Source organism: Podarcis liolepis (genome assembly GCF_965112155.1).
Source record: "Podarcis liolepis genome assembly, chromosome: 5".
Classification (NCBI taxonomy): domain Eukaryota; kingdom Metazoa; phylum Chordata; class Lepidosauria; order Squamata; family Lacertidae; genus Podarcis; species Podarcis liolepis.
In genome coordinates, this window is record NC_139556.1 from 7,533,553 (window position 1) to 7,555,284 (window position 21,732).

The 21,732-nt window shown below is 44.4% G+C and overlaps 1 protein-coding gene across 1 annotated transcript in view; it reads left to right on the forward strand.

Annotated features, from left to right (window-relative positions):
- The window catches only part of VWF (von Willebrand factor), a 159,612-nt gene that overhangs the window by 131,862 nt on the left and 6,018 nt on the right, over window positions 1-21,732 (forward strand). Inside the window, exons 44-50 of the mRNA XM_083503303.1 lie at window positions 3,649-3,759; window positions 4,503-4,686; window positions 6,520-6,560; window positions 11,505-11,621; window positions 14,008-14,106; window positions 15,985-16,113; window positions 17,045-17,084. Of these exons, the coding sequence (XP_083359429.1) occupies window positions 3,649-3,759; window positions 4,503-4,686; window positions 6,520-6,560; window positions 11,505-11,621; window positions 14,008-14,106; window positions 15,985-16,113; window positions 17,045-17,084 (721 nt within the window). The remainder of the gene's footprint in view (window positions 1-3,648; window positions 3,760-4,502; window positions 4,687-6,519; window positions 6,561-11,504; window positions 11,622-14,007; window positions 14,107-15,984; window positions 16,114-17,044; window positions 17,085-21,732) is intronic.

Sequence of the window (21,732 nt, forward strand, 5' to 3'; positions counted from 1 at the left end):
CACTGCCTCCCACAGTTTGGTCAAACTCATGTTGGTAGCTTCGAGAACACTATCCAACCATCTCATCTTCTGTTGTCCCCTTCTCCTTGTGCCCTCCATCTTTCCCAACATCAGGGTCTTTTCCAGGTCGTCTTCTCTTCTCATGAGGTAGCCAAAGTATTGGAGCCTCAGCTTCACGATCTGTCCTTCCAGTGAGCACTCAGGGCTGATTTCCTTCAGAATGGAGAGGTTTGATCTTCTTGCAGTCCATGGGACTCTCAAGAGTCTCCTCCAGCACCAGAATTCAAAAGCATCAATTCTTTGGCGATCAGCCTTCTTTATGGTCCAGCTCTCACTTCCATACATCACTACTGGGTATACCATAGCTTTAACTATATGGGCCTTTGTTGGCAAGGTGATGTCTCTACTTTTTAAGATGCTGTCTAGGTTTGTCATTGCTTTTCTCCCAAGAAGCAGGCAATGACATTAAAAAAAGCAATTCAAACAAAGCTATAATAACACTCAAAACACAGATATGTCCAAAAACCGCCAGGAAAAAGAAAAATAGTTTCAGCAGTTGGCGGTAAGCAAGTCATGAGACTGTGGTAGGCTTCTTTGAGCGCATTGTTCCATAATATGAGTATTGTCTCCCAAAACCCCCCCAATTCTGGCTTTACAAGTAGAAAGAACATGGTGAAAAGTGCAAGTGTCGTCCTCGGTCTCACTGTTGGATTGTACTTGTTTTGGCAAAGCAAGTCAAAAGAGTTATTGTAACAGAATATGAGCAAGTCTCCCCACAGCTGCTGCTTATTATTACTCCCAAATCACCTGCTCAAACCTAGAAAATTACATAAAACGTTGCCTCCTGGGACAAGTATTATTATTATTTTCCCCCACAAGTCTCATAGATAGTGATCTTCATGCTGTCCATATGACCAACTTTAGGAATATTTATCACAGGAACATCTTGTGTTTTAAATCTTCGTTGAATTTCTAAATCCCAACAGCATAATACAATTGGATAAACAATACAAGGAAAGCAGACCTTCTGACGGTGAAAACATCCAGGTTAGCAGAAAAGCTGAGGTGACAGAATCACCACAAATTTGACTGTAGCAGATGCAAAGCTTTCTACCACTTTCTGTACATTGTTCTCATGTAATTGTTTTGAAAAGGGACAGGAAACTCTCTTAGATTTAATTAATTTATGTTCCCTAGTATCAGAACTATTTACCGTGGTGTCTCGCAAGACGAAAAGAATCCGTTCTGTGATTCTCTTCGTCTAGTGCTTTTTTCGTCTTGCGAAGCAAACCCATTGAAGGATTAGCAGATTTAGCGCTATTAGCAGCTTTTAGTGGCTTATCTGCTGATCGGATCAGCTGATAAGCAGCTTAGCGGCTTAGAAAAAAGGGGGAGGGGGGAAAAAACAGCAGGAACTCTCAAGACATTGCCGTCTTGCGAAGCAAGCCCATAGGAAATTTGTTTTGCGAAGCACCTCCAAAACGGAAAACTCTTTCGTCTAGCGAGTTTTCCCGTCTTGCGAGGCATTCGTCTTGCGGGGCACCACTGTAAATGCTTTAGTTTACAATAATCTGTTCATACTGCTTTGGTTTATCATAACCTGTGGATTTGGCACTGTTCTGTCTATTAGATGATGATGATAATGATTTACTTATTAAATTTGTATACCAGCCTCCATCCAAATAATACTAGGCAGTTTCCAACATAAACATACAAAATGAGAACACAAAATACATAATAAAACAAACACAAACTAATAACCCCCTCCAACAAACATAGTTAAAAGGCCACAGATTAAAAGGCCAAAGGCCTGGTTATAGAGGAAAGTTTTTGCCTGCCACTTAAAGATAGGTAATGATGCTGTCTGGGGAGAGCATTCCACAGCTGGGGAGCCATTGCAGAAAAGGCCTTGTTCTCGTGTTGTCACTCTATGGATCAGATGGTGATTGCAGGGTCTGGGTTGGTTCATAAGGGGAGAGGTGATCCTTGAGGTAGATCATACGAAGATAATATAAAGAATGAATGGTTAATAAGAATGTGGCATGTAGCAGGATATGGCAAGTGAAACCAAGATATAGAATAGGTACCTAGAAGTACCTGGGTTAAAAATCTGGATGGCAAAAGACACTGGGGAAATGGCTGAATACGTATACAGTGGTACCTCTAGATGCGAACTGGATCTGTTCCGGAGCCCCGTTCACATCTAGAAGCAAACGTAACCTTTGTCTGCACGTGTGCAGGTCACGTTTCGGCGTTTCTGTGCATGGTGTGATGTCATTTTGAGCGTCTGCGTATGAGCAAGCGGCAAAACCCGGAAGTAATGCGCTCCGTTGCTTCCGGGTTGCCGCGGAGCGCAACTCTGACGTGCTCATCCCAAAGCACATTCAACCTGAGGTATGACTGTACAGTGGTGCCCCGCAAGACGAATGTCTCGCAAGACGGAAAACTCGCTAGACGAAAGAGTTTTCCGTTTTGGAGGTGCTTCGCAAAACGAATCTCCTATGGGCTTGCTTCGCAAGACGACAATGTCTTGCGAGTTCCTGCTGGGTTTTTCCCCCTTTCCCCCTCTTTTTCTAAGCCGCTAAGCTGCTTATCAGCTGATCCGATCAGCAGATAAGCCGCTAATAGCGCTAATAGCGCTAAGCCGCTTATCAGCTGATCTGATCAGCAGATAAGCCGCTAAAAGCCTCTAAAAGCCGCTAATAGCACTAATCCGCTAATCCTTCAATGGGCTTGCTTAGCAAGACGAAAAAAACCGCTAGACGAAGAGAATCACAGAACAGATTCTTTTCGTCTTGCGAGGCACCACTGTATAGCAAGTTATTTCAATGTAGATGTATTTACTGAGGTTTCAGAAGGGCCTTAGCAGGGGTGATTGGAGAGTGAGCTCACTGCTCTGGTTGCTTCCTTTGCAAGAGATATTAGGTTCTTCATCAGGGGTCAGCAAACTTTTTCAGCAGGAGGCCAGTCCACTGTCCCTCAGATCATGTGGTGGGCCAGACTATATTTTGAAGGGGGAAAAATGAACGAATTCCTGTGCCCCACTAATAACCCAGAGATGCATTTTAAATAAAAGGACACATTCTTTTCATGTAAAAAACATGCTGATTCCTGGACCATCCACAGGCTGGATTTAGAAGGCGATTGGGCCGGATCCGGTCCCTGGGCCTTAGTTTGCCTGCCCATGCTCTACGTCGTCACTTTTGGGGGATGGGATCTGCTGGAGGGGACCTGCAACCGGGGGCGGGGGGAGAGAGAGACAGACATGGAAGGAGGGGGAGAATGGGGAGGCACATCAGTATGGACATGCCAGATCCTACTCTTGCCTAGGTGCACACAAAACCACCCCGTCAAGTACAGCTGTCAGGGCAGAATGGGAGCAAGGATCTGCTCTCAGGGCTTGCCAGAAGGTGCACCTTAAATAAAAAAACACAGCTTAATTTTTTTTTTAAAAAAATGCTTGCCAATGGTTAACTAGGATTAGTTATCTCTCTAGTTGCATGTGTTAACTCTGTAGTTAATGTTTGAGGGCAACTGTAATTGACAATTCCTTCCCCCCCGCCCCAGAAAGGAAATAAACTAATTTCTAACTCATCTTTGTTTCTATTGTACAATCAGAATGTCTTTTATTCCATTCCCACCCCCCAGGGATATAAGTATGAGAACAAGGAAGGAGCATGTTGTGGGAAATGTCTCAAGATGATGTGCGACGAGGTATCACACTGGTCTCCGGGAGATGAAGATGTCCATTGGCATGAGGTCAGTCTGTCGGTTGGACCGTGGAAAGGGCACGGCTGACATCTTCCCCCACTTATATATCACCATAATTAGACCTCGTCCAAGAGTACACCAACTACAGGGTAGTGACTGTTGGGTGTCTAAAATGTTGGGATAGCCCCACAAAGTCCTGCACTGATCCTGACAAGGCCTGAAAGCCTTGGGCACCTCAGCACTAGGTCTCAGCTGGCGAGTCCCATAGGGGTTATATATTCAACACCAGATATAAACACAATTGGGATTCCTAAAAAGTGAAGAACATGGTGGTGGCACCCCATGGAGAAGCCACATGGGGCATAATTGAGAAACTAACCCTCTTTCTGCCTTTGCCCGGCCAGGTTTTGGTGATACAAGGCAGATTAACGCTATCAAGTGTCGTCATCCTGATAGCATCCTTGGCAGCTGTATTCTAATGACTGCTTGACATTTAGCAACAGCAAGGCCTAAGGCAGGCATAGGCAAACTTGGACCTCCAGATGTTTTGGGACTACAGCTCCTATCACCCCTGACGACTGTTCCTGTTAGCTAGGGATGTTGGGAGTTGTAGTCCCAAAACATCTGGAGGGCTGAGTTTGCCTATGCCTGGCCTAAGGGCTGGCTGACACGGTCGCCACAGTTTGCTTGGATGGGAGAAGACAACTGCCTTGACATATTTCTCCCTCCACTTTAAAAGAGGAAGGCAGTCTTCATTCCACAAAAGTCCTTTTCCTGTGTTTCCTTTACAGGTTGGCTCTGAGTGGCAGTCCCCGTCCGATCCATGCATCGTCAGAGAATGCGTCCGGGTGAATGAGGAGGTGTTTATTCAGACAAAGAACGTCTCGTGCGCTCAGGCACAGCAACCCAGTTGTCCATTTGGAACTGAATTGCACTGTGGCCGAACAACTGGCTGCTGTCCTACATGCCACTGTGGTACGGAATGGTCTGTAACACAGAAAAGGGATCACCAGTTTCTTGTTTATTTCCTATGAGGAAAAGTGGTCCGACAGTCAAAGTTAAGCAGTTGGCTTGGGCTGTATGACTCGGGCTACAAACTCAACAGTTCGCTTTCTGTTTTGAACATACTGATGCCACTATTTATGCTTTTTTTCCTCTCTAGCATCACTCACTTTCCCACTTTCCTCCTCAGCCCAAACTCACTTTTGCTTTTTTTATTTTTGCACAGTTCTTTTCGGACACACAATTGCCTTGTAGAATTCATTGCCCCAGGATGTTTTTTCATGGCGGAGAAGACGACTGACTAAGCACTTTACAGCACCATTTTGTTGCCTAACAGTTCTGGAAGCAAAAACAGGCTGCGCAAAATAATATAGCAGTTTCTGCTTCCTTGGGAAATCAGTGGTCCATTTCAGAATCCTCAGTGTGGCCTGTTCCATTATGAGGTGGACTGAGGGCTTTGTGCTGCCTCTGCTTCTTCACTCCCCTTTAAAATGGTATACCACTTAGGGATTTGTTTATTTTTTAAAGAACTGTTGAGAAATGGTAATAACCAGCTAAATAAAAACAGGGTATCCAGCTACCCACAGCCTGAGCAGCTAGCGCCTGGGACTCCTTGCCACCAGCACTTTCAACACAGATAGAGCAAGTCTCTGGGAGCAATAGGACTTGATGTTCCATTGCTCCCAGAGGGAATCATACAGAACAAATGTATTATTTGCCCCATGTATAGCACAATGCAGCAATGAGTTTACCAGGCCCCAGATAGCCTGATGGGGTGGAGCTGGGGCATCCGCCAAAGCTGGCGGGAGGCGCCCTATGTCATGGGAGCGATCGGTGCCACCAATGGCAGCAATGGATCCGGGAGTACCCCCAGCTATGAACCTGATCCTTCAGGGACAGTGTGGCCCCATCTAGTCCATCACTGCAGTCAAGAATGGCCTTAGCCAGATGTGTTTGAGATGAACAGGAGAAATAGGGCTGCATGCCATCTGCATATGGGTGACAATGCACTCCAGATGACACCATGGAAATGCAGAATATAGATTACAGTGGTGCCTCGCAAGACAAAATTAATTCGTTCCGCAAGTTTTTTCTTCTTGCGAATTTTTCATCTTGCGAAGCACAGTTTCCCATAGGAATGCATTGAAAATCAATCAATGCGTTCCTATGGAGACCGTCTGGGGACAGAGGGGAAGCGCCGCTCTGTCCCCTCTTTTGAAGCAAGGGGCGGAGAGGAGAAGATCGCTTCTCCCCCTTGATGCCCCTTGGTTCAAAAGGGGTCCGGGGAGAGAGGGGAAGGCGCTGCGCCTTCCCCTCTGTCCCCGGAGCTTGCGGGGCTGGCAACGGGGAGAAGCGATCTTCTCCGCGCTGCCCCTTGCTTCAAAAGAGGTCCGGGGACAGCGGGATGTGCAGCGCGTCTTCCCCCTGTCCCCGGACCTCTTCTGAAGCAAGGGGCGGTGGGGAGAAGCGCTGCGCTTCCCGCTGTCCCCAGACCTCTTTTGAAGCAAGGGGTGGCGCGGAGAAGATCGCTTCTCCCTGCCGCCCCTTGCTTCAAAAGAGGTCCGGGGACAGCGGGGAAGACCCGTGCGCTTCCCGCTGTCCCCGGAGCTTGCGGGGCAAGCTTCGTTTTGCGAAGCAAGCCCATAGGGAAATTCGTCTTGCGAAGCAACTCGAAAACGAAAAAACCTTTCGTTTTGCGAGTTTTTCGTCTCGCGAGGCGTTCATCTTGCGGGGCACCACTGTATTATAATCCTTATGGTTGCGTTGAAGGTACTCATGCTAATGGACACCCATTTTCTCTTGTAGAACCTGTAAGCGGCTGTGTTTTGAATGGCACCGTTCTTGCGGTAAGATAATAGCTGATCAACTTTTGAAATGATCTTCAGTTCGACCCCCTACAGTGCAGGGATCTCAATTAAAGTTTACATGACAGATAATCGAGATAACCTCAGCTTCGGAAACCTCCAAGGAAAGAGAGCCCACCACTTTCTGAGGGAGTCTTTTCCACTGTCAGACAGCTCTTATTGTCAGAAAGTTCTTCCTGATGTAGAGCCACAATCTCCTTTCTTGTAACTTGAAGCCATTGGTTTGGGTCCTACCCTCCAGAGCAGGAGAAAATAAACTTCTCCCATCTTCCATGGGACAGTCTTTTACATAACTAAAGATGGCTATCATATTTCATCTTATCCAGGCTAAACATACCCAACCCTTTCCACTGTTCCTCTGTTTCCAGACTCTTGATCATTTTACTTGCACCAGAAGTGGAACCATAAATTGAAGAGTTTTTCCATACAATTATTCCCTTTGATTGACCAGGGAATAAACTCTCATCTCCTCTTCTGGGTTTTCTCCTTCTTCTCTGGCTTTCTAAGCACTTGAGTGACATGTCCCCGTTTGATTTCGTTTCCCCTATTACCATGAAAAGGGACGCGGGTGGCGCTGTGGGTTAAACCACAGAGCCTAGGGCTTGCCGATCAGAAGGTCAGCGGTTCGAATCCCCGCGACGGGGTGAGCTCCCGTTGCTCGGTCCCAGCTCCTGCCACCCTAGCAGTTTGAAAGCACGTCAAAGTGCAAGTAGATAAATAGGTGGTGGGAAGGTAAACGGCGTTTCCATGCACTGCTCTGGTTCGCCAGAAGCGGCTTAGTCATGCTGGCCACATGACCCGGAAGCTGTACGCCGGCTCCCTCGGCCAATAAAGCGAGATGAGCGCCGCAACCCAAGAGTTGGTCACGACTGGACCTAATGGTCAGGGGTCCCTTTACCTTTTTATTACCATGAGAAGGAACTGAGACCAAGGGACTTTCCTTGCAACATTAGCATTTTCCTCCATGGGGGGAATGTCTGTGGAAAAGGGAAGCTCGCTCTGAAAGCAAAACAATATCCAAAAAGATTACAGAGAAGATGCCGGAGAAGCAGTTTGGTTGTTCAAAAAGTGCTTCATTATGTTTCAATCCAATCTGGAGCGCCAGCAGAAGTTTTAAAGTAAGAATACAATTGCCCACAAATCTAATTAAGGCATCAAAAGCTAGGGGGGCCACTAGGGGGCGCATCGGAAGATGGCTGACAATAACATCTCTCCGACCCACACGAGGTAATTTGGAGGCTATGATGGGAGTAATTAGCCTCCCTACTCCCCCCAGGATGGTGGGGGGGACTGCCCTTGCCTGCTGTGCCTTATACCACCCCCGAATTTGTGGGGGTGGGGGCACTAGGCACAAAGCCCTCCTGTGGGATTCCAGCACTCCTGAACGCCGTCCCTGATCTAGCTGCAAGAACTTCAAAAGAAACAATTTGGATGAAGGAATGCACATATTTCAAGGAAGGAGGGGGATTAAAGACTGCTAACAGAAAAGATCTCTGATAAAACAAGACAAGAATAAATCATGAGAAGATACGCCAAGATACGGTATGGCAAATGACTGATGGGGGGAGGGGGAAAAACTTTCCTTTCTTTCCTTATGTGATTAAACAAGAATCCCCTCCCCTCACGAGTCAGAAATGTCGTTTTAAGGACTTCAGCTGTGGATTTAAGGCTTTCGAACCAAAGCATGTTTTAAGAAGAGCGTGGAATGTATAAGAGCTTTGGAATGACGCAGTTAAAAATGCCGTCGCCATATTGGGAAGTTCTGTCAGAGGTCTTGAGTCTGGGAGGAGAAATAGAGAAATAGAGCTGCTTTTATATTGTGGGTGAAACTCCTCAGAGGGACTTAAGAGCGACAGTTTTGCGAGATTAATGATGGAAAGAGCGGTGTTACCTATGAAGGCGATGATATATGGAAACCATCTCAATTTGAGGATTGGAAGAACGGAAAAATTCACACAGGATTAATATTGGTGTTTATCGGCTTAAGGAGACTATCAGAAGAGATCATAAAGAAAAAAGAGAAAATATATGAAGAAGATGTGATGTGGAAACAGCAAGATAAGACTGGATAGAATTATGAACTCTGTTTGGACTGATTTGGTTTGATTTGGACATTAATGCAGTAGCAAGAAGATGATCAGAATCCCCCTTCGGATCTTGAAATATGGGTCCCCCCCAACAAAATTTAAAATTCGGCTTTGTAATTCGGAATTTATGTGATGTGATTTAATTTGATTTGATTGGCCGGTTAATAAAAAAATATTTTAAAATAATAATAATAAAGCTTTGCCCAGAGAGCCAGAGAGGGAATCAGAGAAAGGCAAATTAGGATAGGACAGAGAAAGACAGGAAAAGGAAGCGGGGGCAGGGGGGTGGTAGAGAGAGAGAGAGAATGCTAGGAAAACATTTTTTAAATCATTCTTATTAGCTCTATCTAAGGCCCAGTATTAGTACTTCATTATTATGACTGCTTCAGGGGCATTTATCTGTTTATAGTGCAATTCCATGCCTGTCTGCTCAGAAGAAAATCCTACTGAATTCATGGCAATGTATTCCTAGATAAGGCAGTATAGGATTGCAGCTTTGTTTGTTCGTTCTAAAAGTTGTGTCCTGTCTTCATTCGCCAGTTGGAATGTCCAGGACAAAAGTGCAAAAAAACTAAAACTTTACAAAACTAGAAAAAAAACAATAGCACTGTACAGGATAAAGACTGTTTTCTGCAAAAACTCTCAGCAGTTTAAAGTATGTGCGTGTGTTAATTAATTTTTTTTTCCTTTGTAGAACACCCTTCCTAGTTCAGTTCAACCCATCAGTGTTTCTTTAGTACACCCACCCAGCTTTCCTCCAGGGTTTCTGTTTTCCCATGAAAAAAACCAAGAATCTCCAAGAATCTGTGATTTGTAATATTTAGACATTCTCCTGAGAGTTTGGCCTTCATCCAATAAAGTACTGCTGGAAGTAACATGGAAGCAGGACTTGGTATCTCACACACTTACATTTCCCAGCCTTGAAAAATGTATTTTTAACCACCCTTGAAGTACATATTTCACTTTCCATTAAAGGAAAATCCCCTCTCTTCTTTCCTCACCTCTCCCTACTGGCCCCCATTAACAACGTTCAGAGTCTTCTGTTGCCATTATATCACTGGAGCCATTTGTTTTTGCCTTAATCCCTTTACATTTCCACCTCGTATCTAGTTACCAGCTTTATTCTCCCATAGTTTGGTTTAACTGCGTTCATTCTGAATTGCTTTAAACTTCCAACCAGGTGGCTTGACTTACCAAATGGAATCGCCTTGCAACAGTCATCTGGTTTCCCAGGCTTTTATTGAGCAGAGTGATTAAGGAAGACCCGGGTGCTCTTTGCCTTGATACTGACTTTTACGGCTTGCATTGGCCAGGAGTGTGTTAGCAGATGTTGTAGCATTCTCATGCAGCATTTCATAGGTGTATTTCACAAACATAAAAAATAATAATAATATGCATTTGCCAGCTCCTAGTAATCTCCTTGTTAATGGGGCTGTACTGTCCAGCATCCTGCCAACCTAGCAGTTTGAAAGCACGTCAAAGTGCAAGTAGATAAATCGGTACCGCTCCGGCGGGAAGGTAAACGGTGTTTTCATGCGCTGCTCTGGTTTCACCAGAAGTGGTTTAGTCGTGCTGGCCACATGAGCTGGAAGCTGTCTGCCGGTTCCCTTGGCCAATAAAGCGAGATGAGCGCCGCAACCCCAGAGTTGTCCACGACTAGACTTAACGATCAGGAGTACTTTACCTTTTACTGTCCAGGAATAATCCCTGAAGAAATTATATAATAATTTTATCTGGGTGGCAGCTTTCCCCCAAACATGGGATATTAGTGGGTTTTTAATTTTGACTTGCTGCTAGGTTACAGCGTAGAAACTTCTTTTTCCCCCTAAATAAATGATTCAGGCTAAAAGAATGGAGAACCATTGGATTCAATTCTGTGAATATAATTCCCAGCAACCCTAGGATATAGTAATTTTAGATTTTCTGTGGCAACTTTAGCCAATGCAAAAATTAAATTCTCCTACTCATGTAGGAATCTAATAAATCAATCCTGTGTATGTGACCCTGTCTTAAACATAGGGCTGTGAATTGAGATGAAGGGGATCAGGATAATCAGGACTTTGTATAGGTTTGTCTGGTAATAATTGGCTTATCATTTCCTTGAGTGTGTGTCCTTTGTTGCATTTATTGTCAACTAATGGATTTTAATGTGTGACGCGGGTGGCGCTGGTGGGACGCGGGTGGTGCTGTGGGTTAAACTACAGAGCCTAGGACTTCCCGATCAGAAGGTCGGCCGTTCGAATCCCCGCGACGGGGTGAGCTCCCGTTATTCGGTCCCTGTTCCTGCCAACCTAGCAGTTCGAAAGAACGTTAAAGTGCAAGTAGATAAATAGGTACCACTCCGGCAGGAAGGTAAACGGCGTTTCCGTGTGCTGCTCTGGTTCGCCAGAAGTGGCTTAGTCATGCTGGCCACATGACCCTGAAGCTGTACGCCGGCTCCCTCGGCCTATAGAGCGAGATGAGCGCGCAACCCCAGAGTCGGTCACGACTGGACCTAATGGTCAGGGGTCCCTTTGCCCTTTACCGAATGGATTGTAACCACAGCTGGAGAAAGGGGAAGGAGTTCATGCCACAATGGGGACTGAATGGGAATGCAGAAGGACATTTGCTTGAGAGTTCATTTCCAGTAGATTCCCTGGACACCTTAATATTATTATCATTTTTGCTTGAACTATCAGCAAAGTAGAAGTTTTCATATCTTTTTTTTGGAAATTAAATGTTTAGAGGCTGAACGGTTTTATTATTATTATTTTTCATCTGGTTAAGGATGGTCCATTCTTCATGTTTCTGATGAGAAAGCATGATCAGTTGAAACTGCAGTTTTGTTCTCATCTTTCAGCCTGGGAAACGTGTGCTGTTGGATCAATGCACCAGCTGTCAGTGCAGCCTACAGAGGGGACTGTTTCTGAAATATAAATTGACATGTGGAAAAATCACCTGTGAACCTTGCCCCAAGGTAAGAGAGTGTGTTATGGCCCTGCTGATATTGAAGGTCTAGGATATATTCCAAGCTACTTTATTCTCACACCTCTGTTAAAAGACGCACATTCACAGTCACAAACTCTACCAAAATTCATGGAAATGTGCAGCATGCAATAGCAATCAGTGGTATACAACTTTTACAAAATAAGTAAATAAATACTTGAACCCGAAGGCCCTTTTAGCCTTGCCATAAAGAAAAGTAGGAGTTAAAGCATATGGTCTGCAAAAAGTTTTAAATGTTTCTAATGCTACCTATAAAATAATAATAATAAGAAGAAGAAGATGATGATGATGATGATCAGGGTCTTTCTGTACACTTGACAGCTGCTGCCAGATAATTTTCAAGACTCTTTTTCATTCTTCACGGCCACAATTCTTACCTAAATTTTCCATGTTCCCTCACTCCGGTTGGCTCAGAACGGAATATTGTTACATGTTTAGTGTGAGCCTTATTTTTTATTGAACTTGGTTAGAGTTGCATTTTGCATATTTCCACATGCAATTAGGTAAAGGATCTGTTTAAAATCGCTTAAGAAAACATTTCTAAATACCTGAAATTACTGTTTTCATAGTGGATGCATCCCAAACTGGCAGGGATTTTAGGTTGGAGCATGAATGGCTCAGAACCTTGCTGAAATGCCCCCCCTAACTTACCAGTTCATAGAACACAGCTTATACTGGTAGAAACTTCATGTGTGTGTGCAGCAGCCGCAGCAGCCAAGGTTTCAAGGGACCCCTACATTTCTCAAGAGTTCCTGGATGGACTGGACACTTTAAGTCTTTATATGCTAGAAATATAGCCATTATTTCAAAAAATGTAATTTTTCTTATGTAGGCCCTTTGCCATTCAGATTTGCTCATTTAGTTTTTGTGTGAAGGCAGAACCCCTTCAACGTCATTCAGTATAGATTTCCTATTCTGTGCCCAGTTCTGTTCCCACAAGACTTGCTTCGGAGATGAAGGGAGGTCTTAACATTCACTTCATCCCTGAAAGCAGCTGTTGAAAAGAGGGATTAGACTCCAGGGAACCTTCCTCTGAGCCCAATCCCTCCTCATCAAATGATGAAATCATTGAGGGGGGACAGGAAGAGGGGGGAAGGAATAAAAATAGACCTTTGCCAATCTCCCCCAAAGCAACACTGAACACAGTATTTATGTATGTGTTGTTATAAATGACGACAAATGCGTGACTTCTAAGGACAGACTCTCAGGTTATTGTTGCAGAACAGTTGCGCTTCGAGATCCCCCAACGACCCCCAAAAATGAAATGGGCACGGGATTTTAGTTTAAGTTATTGGGCAAAATTTTGGCCACAGCTTTATTGAATACAGAATGTGAGTGGTATTGGCTTAGGCATTGGAATCATCCAAACTATATCAGACTCCCACCCACATCACGGGGAATCTGATAAAAGGGTGAAACACCACCAGAGAGAGCCCCACCGATGCGAACCGACTCGCACTCGCCCCCGTGGGGTCCTGGTATGGCCCTAGCCCCTACCGTGGGGGTTCAGACAAGACCCAGGCCAACGCCTGATTCCTTTAATGGAATACCCTTGAGCTTAGAGGGGCAGGTGATAGCCGCCCCTCCCCACCCCACACATTGCTGATCCAATGCCTAACCGCCAAACCTTACAAAGTTGTGACAATTGCTACGCGGTAGGCAAAAACCAAATGGCTCTGCCAATCTGCCAGATGGAAAAGTTCCTACCAGGCCTCCATTGCGAAACAGGCGACCAACAACGTCCATAGCAAGGCCAACACACCAGATAAAGGGGTGGGCAGGCGGGGGAATCCACTGTGCGAAGGCAGAGAGGTCCAGCAAACATCACGCAGGGCTTAAATAATGTTTTGTGGCCACCCCCCAAGCCAAGCAATTGGCTTTAGGGACCAAGTGACCGCAAAACGACCAACCAGAGTTGAGCAGGGCATAGCCCTGCCCATACCAGGAGGTGGGAGATGTCTGGGGACTGGAGCGCAATGCGTACCCTCCTTGAAGAGGATCTGATTTGCCACGCAAAAGTGTTTCAGCACAGAGTTGCCACCCACCAATCGTCATCTGTAACTCAGTAACTACGTAATCATACGGGGTGTCTCCCCGCAAGGGACATGAGCCACTGGTGTGAAAAAGCATATTCTCCATCATGGAGAGCACGTGTTGCTGTGGGGTCTAACAGGACACCCCCTCTTGGTTACTGGGCGGGACCATTTAGATGGCCATGACTGTGATTGGGCCAATTTGGGTAGTTGGGGAGATTTTGATGTTACCATTTAGGCAGATGGCCCGAAGGTTATATATTCTTGGCACAAAGTTTTTTCAGACTGAGGTTCAGTGAAATCATCCATTTTATTTCTTTGCAGAATTACAGGATGGAACAAGTCTCTGGCTCCTGCTGTGGCAAATGCTTGCCATCTGCATGTTCCATACAGCTGAGGAACAGAACTATTATTTCCCTGAAGGTGAGTTGATTTCACCTAAAACTGGGTCCACTATAACGCCGAGTGAACACAGTTTGTCTGGAAGATTCCACTCTAGCATATATTCCATTGACAAGAAAGGGGCTTCTGCAAGAACATTTCCTGCTATTTCAAGCTCTAGATGAAAAGGCAACAAGCGGTCCAGTTCCTTGTGTCCTGGTGGCAGCAGTAGCAGTACTGTTGTATATTATTTATAGAGTGTCAGCTACATACAGGACAGAGTCCCTTTTGCTTAAGAGGTGCTTAGACAACTACAGTCATGCCTTGGGATGAATACGCTTCAAGTTAAGCATTTTCGGGTTGCGCTCTGCGGTGACCCTGAAGTAACAGAGTGTGTTACTTCCGGGTTTTGCCGCATGCGCAGACGCTCAAAATGACATCACGCACATGTGCGGAAGCGGCGAAATGCAACCCGCAGACGCGCAGTCGTGTGTTACGTTCTCTTCAGGATGCGAACGGGGCTCTGGAATGGATCCCGTTTGCATCCAGAGGTACCACTGTACTGTAAGGAACTTGCAACAGGAGATGCACAAAAAATGATGGTGATGATTTTATTTATATGCCACACATCTGACTGGGTGGCCCTAGCCACTCTGTGCGGCTCCCAACAACACATTAAAAAACAAAAAAATCTCAAACATTAAAAACTTCCCTGCAGAGGGATGCCTTCAGGTGTCTTCTAAAAGTCAGATAGATGTTTATTTCCTTCACATCTGATGGGAGGGCGTTCCACAGGGCGGGTGCCACTACGGAGAAGGCCCTCTGCCTGGTTCCCTGTAACCTCACTTCTCGCAGTGAGGGAACCGCCAGAAGGCCCTCAGAGCTTGACCTCAGTGTCCGGGCTGAACAATGAGGGTGGAGACGCTCCTTCAGGTATACTGCATATATAGCTGTGGATGCCCCCACAACTCCCACAGATGGCTCCCCATAAGGTTGTCTTAGGAGTGATTGTCTCTAGGCCTGAGTGACTGTCTGGCTTCCACATCATGAAATAATAATAATAATAATAATAATAATAATAATAATAATAATAATTTATTTATACCCTGCCCATCTGGCTGGGTTTCCCCAGTCACTCTGGGCAGCTCCCAGCAGAATATTTAAAAACACAATAAAACATCGAACATTAAAAACTTCCCTAAACAGGGTTGCCTTCAGATATCTTCTAAAAATCAGATAGTTGTTTTTCCCTTTGACATCTGATGGGAGGGCGTTCCACAGGGAGGGCGCCACTACCGAGAAGGCCCTCTGCCTGGTTCCCTGTAACCTCACTTCTCGCAATGAGGGAACCGCCAGAAGGCCCTCGGAGCTGGACCTCAGTGTCCAGGCTGAACGATGGGGGTGGAGACGCTCCTTCAGGTGGAGCTTACAGTCAGAGGGGGAAACTTGAGGGAAGATAGGCAAAAGGTATTGTCTTGCTTGGCTTCTTCCTTTTTGAACATGAACAATAAGGGGCTGGTTTATACATGTTTTCCAGACAAATACACTGTGTATCTGGAGCTATCTGTACCCCCACAACATGAATTCTGCTGAACATGTTACGCATACCATGAGTACACATGGCCAGTTACCACAACACTTCAAGCTCCAAAAAATATTCATATTTATTTCTTTATTAAATTTGTATACCATCCTAAATCCGAAGATCACAGTGCGGTCCCCACCTTTTGCCATAAGTAGATGACCAGGAGCGCATGGGACTGTTCCACACTCAGGTGAATAATCCCTTGTTGGTAGAAGTGTGAGCTGACCTTGAGACTTTCATCTGCTTGCTGTAGGGAGGAAGGGAGAAAAATACAACTTGATGGTGGTAATGATGACCATAATTTGTATAATTGGAAATTCTGGTTTTTCCCACAGCCCACTGAAATGATCCAAGACGGGTGCGACACCCATTATTGCAAAGTCAACATGAAAGGAGATTTCACCTGGGAGAAGAGAATCACTGCTTGCCCGCCATTTGACACCAACAAGTGTCTGTCTGAAGGAGTAAGTAATGAACCAAGTGCCTTGTTGAGTAGATCGCAGTGTGGCGATGATGCTGGTGCTGATTATTATAGCACCGTTTGTGTGCCTGGCCCTTTGCCGAGCAACACAAGCACTCTGCTGCTTTGATTTGCAGAACTGGCCCTGCTACGGGTGCCACATTGTGCATTTGTATGAAATCCGTATTTTAGTGTGACGGCACCCACACTTGGGGCTTCCTGCCTATGGACATCAGGCAGGCACCTTCATCTGCTAAAACATTTTTTGTTTTTAGATAAGCCAACTTAGATATACAGAATGTTTGTAAGGGTTTTAATTTCTCTTTAGCTTATTGTTAATTTCAATTATGTTCTGAATGTTTTAAATAATATATTTGAGGACGACGGACTCCCCCTCCCCCAGTTGATGGGCATTGCCTTAGAAAGTGTGTGTGTGTGTGTGTGTGTGTGTGTGCATCGCATCTTGTGATCGTATATGTGGGGTAGGGCTTATTTGCCCCCCCAATTATTTATTGAAGTTGGCACCCCTGAAAGAGAATTATTATTATTATTATTATTATTATTACTACTACTACTACTACTACTACTACTACTACTACTATTATTATTATATTCATACCCCACCCATATGATTGGGTTGCCCCAGCCACTCTGGGTGGCTTCCATATACAGTCATACCTCGGGTTACAGATGCTTCAGGTTGCGCGATTTCGGGTTGTGCACCGTGCTGAACCCGGAAGTACCGGAACGTGTTACTTCTGGGTTTCAGTGCTTGCGCATGCGCAGAAGCACACCGAATCATGACCCATACAGGCGCAGATGCATGGGTTGTGAGCACTGCGGGTTGCGAACTTGTCTCCCGTGCGGATCACGTTTGCAAGCCGAGCATCCACTGTATTTTAAAATATTTTAAATGAGATGTGTTCTCTTTTTAGGGCAAAGTCGCAAACCTTGGCAACACGTGCTGCAAAACATGTAAGTAGCTGTTTGGGTAGCTGCATATCTTTTATTTATTTTTACATTTGTGTTTTCCCCCAAAGAGCTCAAGGTGGCGCACTTACCGTATTTTTCGCCCCATAGGACGCATCAAGTTTTTTTGGGGGGAAATAAAGGGGAAAAAATTATTCCCCCCCCCCAGGCGCTTGTGGGGCTGGCAGCAGGGAGAAGCGCTCTTCTCCCCGCCGCCCGCCTTCAGATCAGGTCCGGGGACAGCGGGGAGACGCGCTGCCCCTCCCCACTGTCCCCGGAGCTTGCGGGGCTGGCGGTGGGGTCTCCAAACCACATCGGGAGACAGCGGGATGGCGGTGTTCCGCCTCCCTCTGTCCCCCGACCTTGTGGGGCTGGCGCTGGGGCTCTCCTGAAGCCTGGAGAGCGAGAGGGGTCGGTGCGCACCGACCCCTCTCGCTCTCCAGGCTTCAGCAAAAGCCTGCATTCGCCCCATAGGACGCACACACATTTCCCCTTCATTTTTGGAGGGGAAAAAGTGCGTCCTAAAGGGCAAAAATACGATAGTTCCCATTTGCTGACTTGATCCTCGCATCAACTCTGTGAGGTAGGACATCCGGCGAGTTTCACGGCTTGCTTAGGGTTTGAACCCTGATCTCCCAGGTCTTAGTCCAACACACTGAATCACTTGGCTCGATTCCATTTTGTCTGTATTGGATGTGACTGGACTGCAGGGTTCTTTCTGACACAGAGATATAGCACCCTGAGATGCAGGTATCCCCCATTTTTGGAAGCTTTCAAAAATGTATCTAGTACTTGGAGATGTGGAGTAGAAACTGGTACTATGTTTCACATGTGGTGGCAGTGTAAAAAAATTAAGATCTTCTGAGATGACATCTATATAGAACTTTTAAAAAAGTTTAGGGTTTCATTTTAAAAAAGACCAGAAGCATATCTACTCCGAATTACAGGATCAGACGTTCCTAAGAATGTAAAAGAAGTTTTTTTTATACGCCACAGTCACAGCGAGAATCTTAACAGTGACTAAATGGAAAAGTGATAAAATCACTTCCAGGTCAGAATGGTTACAAATACTAGCCAAATATGCAGAGCTAGCCCAACTACAGTGGTGCCTTGCAAGACGAAATTAATTTGTTCCGCAAGTTTTTTCGTCTAGCAAATTTTTCGTCTTGCGAAGCACGGTGTCGGAAAATTTTTGGAAAAGCTTCAAAAATCACCAAAGTCTTTAAAAACCTCAAAAAAGGCTACCACATCACCTTCTATGAGTTGCTCCTCGAAGTCAAGTCGCAACTGTATTAACGGTGTTAAGAAAAAGGAAACAAACTTGCAAAAAACGCAAGACGTTTTCGTCTTGCAAAGCAAGCCCATAGGGAAATTCGTCTTGCGAAGCAGCTCAAAAACCGCAAAACCCTTTCGTCTAGCGAGTTTTTCGTCTTGCGAGGCATTCGTCTTGCGGGGCACCACTGTATCTGAAAAAATGAAAGCTAAGTCAAAACAAGTATTTATTGCAAAATGGGAGGTTTTCAAATCATATCTTAAGATCAATTGTTGTAGTATGAACTCGGTCGCAGCCTTCGAATAACTAAGTAAGAAACAAGGATATAAGAGAATAATACTTTAATATAAAACGAACAGATAGATTTATGCAAGAAGTTTGTAAATATTAAAAGAAGCATGGAGAAGACGGGAAGTTAGACGTACCTTAAGAAGATTTACCGTCAAAACAGATGATTTTATCCTTTTGTTTATTTTGTATTTGGTGTAACAAGTGACGTAGATGTATGGTTTTTCTTTTTGATTTTTGCTGGTGTTTACAACAAAGCATAAAAAAGAGATGCACAATGGTCAATGACTCCTGCAGAAAAAAATGCATGCAAGAAAGTTCCTTCCTCAGGGGTTTTGTTTTTGCTTTTGGTTTTAATTGCCTTCTCTAAAGCATAAACCTTTTGAGCTGTAAAAGTATGATTCCTACTGCCAGAGGTTTAGGAAACACTATATTTCTTAAAGTGGAGACTTTACCCTGATTTTCTTCTTTTGCCTGGATCAGTCTCCAAACTAATTCTTCAACATGACCTCAAATAAAGGCGTCAGTTGTCAAGTTATATGGTGGATAATTATAGAATTTGTTTATCACTGAAAACTATCCCTCCTTTGAAGGTCAAAATGTCAGCACCTCTTCACCCTCCATTCTCTCTCCTCTTACTTTTTGTTCTGTTCATGTGCCAATAAATAAAATATGGCCATCCCTATGCAGCCACAGTAACTGCTGTAACAAAACCCCAGTTTGAGGAATTTATTCCAAGATCATTTCTTGCCGTTGCCTGTCCATATATCAGCAAGTTCCAGTTTTAAAAAATAAAAGTCACTGGAGCTCTTGAGATAATAGACTCTCACTGTAAAGTGCTCACAGGTTAATTTAATTAAGAGGGTTGTTTTTTTTATCTGCACAGTGACTATTACTGAAAATAGTCAATTAACCATTACATAAAACAGATGTGAATGTAATACTGAAAAGGCTCAAAGACAGCTTTAAAGAAACACTGCAGAAAATGAACAGCAAAGCAAATAAAATAAAATAAAATCTCCTAACAGTGTAATCTCCCAGTTGTGGCTTTCATCTGCTAATGGAAAGCTTTTTATAGGATGATGCTAAATATGTTGGAAAGTCCAAAATTTGACCAATATCATTTTTCTGATTGGATTTTCTACTAATTCAAGGTTGAGGGAACCCAGTGAAAACTGAGGGGAAATTCCAATGAACATTATAGAGGCCCAGAAGTTGCTTTTAGGACTAGGGCTAAGTCAAAACCACCTACCTCTTTTCATGTTGGTTTCTGCAAATGTTGAAAAGGACCTCCTCTTTATAGCCATTTTTGGCACTTGTGAACACATCTGCCTGGTCTCAATGATATTCTTGTATTTCCTAACACTGACACTTAAAACCACATAGGAAGCCACTGCCAAACGACAGGATTAAATGACAGCTTGGGCAAATGAGTCTTATAATGGCAACGAGAGCAGACAAAATGAAGGAAAATGGCAACAAGAAGTAGCCAAGAGAAAACGGGGCGCCAAATCACAGTCCAAGTTCAAGGTGCCATGAGTCACGTGCCCCTCCTTTGCCACACCTTATCATGTACCAGTTTTGGCATGAAGATCCTGTTGTTGTTGTTTAGTCATTTAGTCATGTCTGGCTCTTCGTGACCCCATGGACCAGAGCACGCCAGGCACTCCTGTCTTCCACTGCCTCCGCAGTTTGGTCAAACTCATGCTGGTCGCTTCGAGAACACTGTCCCACCATCTTGTCCTCTGTCGTCCCCTTCTCCTTGTGCCCTCCATCTTTCCCAACATCAGGGTCTTTTCCAGGGAGTCTTCTCTTCTCATGAGGTGGCCAAAATATTGGAGCCTCAGCTTCACGATCTGCTCTCCAGTGAGCACTCAGCTGATTTCCTTAAGGATGGATAGGTTTGATCTTCTTGCAGTCCATGGGACTCTCAAGAGTCTCCTCCAGCACCTTATATACATAGCTGTTATCTATTAAAGCGCAGGATGTGTTTTCTATTGTGGCTTGTATAAATGAGCAGATTTGGAATGCAGTGACAGAATTCAGTGCGATAATGCTGCTTCATGCATTTGCTGATTTCCTTAAGAATGGAGAGGTTTGATCTTCTTGCAGTCCATGGGACTCTCAAGAGTCTCCTCCAGCACCTTATATACATAGCTGTTATCTATTAAAGCGCAGGATGTGTTTTCTATTGTGGCTTGTATAAATGAGCAGATTTGGAATGCAGTGACAGAATTCAGTGCGATAATGCTGCTTCATGCATTTGCCAGTGACTTTGCAGAGCCCGTTTTAAGAACCCCTCACCTGGTGACAGTCATAGTAATGTAAAAGGGTAATATTGCTATTACAGATAAGATTTCTTGTACTGGTCGTGCCCAGTCGACAAATACAGTAGCAAACTATTTTTTATTTTAATTTTTTAGCATTTTATTTATTTATTAACCTTCTTATGTTGCATCGGCAAACATTGTCATATTACATTACAGGACTTACTATAATATAATTTCCAACATGTATACAAAAATTATATACAAATTTTATATACCTAAAAAGGAAATGAAACAAACAAAAAAGAACAAAGAAAAACAACAACAAATTTTTCCAAAAATCATATACAGTGGTACCTCGCAAGACGAATGCCTCGCAAGACGAAAAACACGCAAGACGAAAGAGTTTTTTGTTTTTTGAGTTGCTTCGCAAGACGAATTTCCCTATGGGCTTGCTTCGCAAGACGAGAAACAAAACGTCTTGCAAGTTTGTTTCCTTTTTCTTAAAACCGTTAATACCCTATGGGAAACCGTGCTTCGCGAGACGAAAAATTCGCAAGGCGAAAAAACTCGCAGAACGAATTAATTTCGTCTTGCGAGGCACCACTGTACATACCAACACACTAGACTTCCTGTCTAGCCCGTTGTATATTCCTTTTTTTTACAAATGAATGTACTCTTATTATTGTATATTTCTTTACATATTATCTAATACATTCCTATATCAATATGTGCTCTTATTATTTCTGAACTCAGTCTCACTCCAACGTCAGTCAAATGCTAGCATAGATAGTGAACCTTTACTGCATTTTTGAACATATGTTTT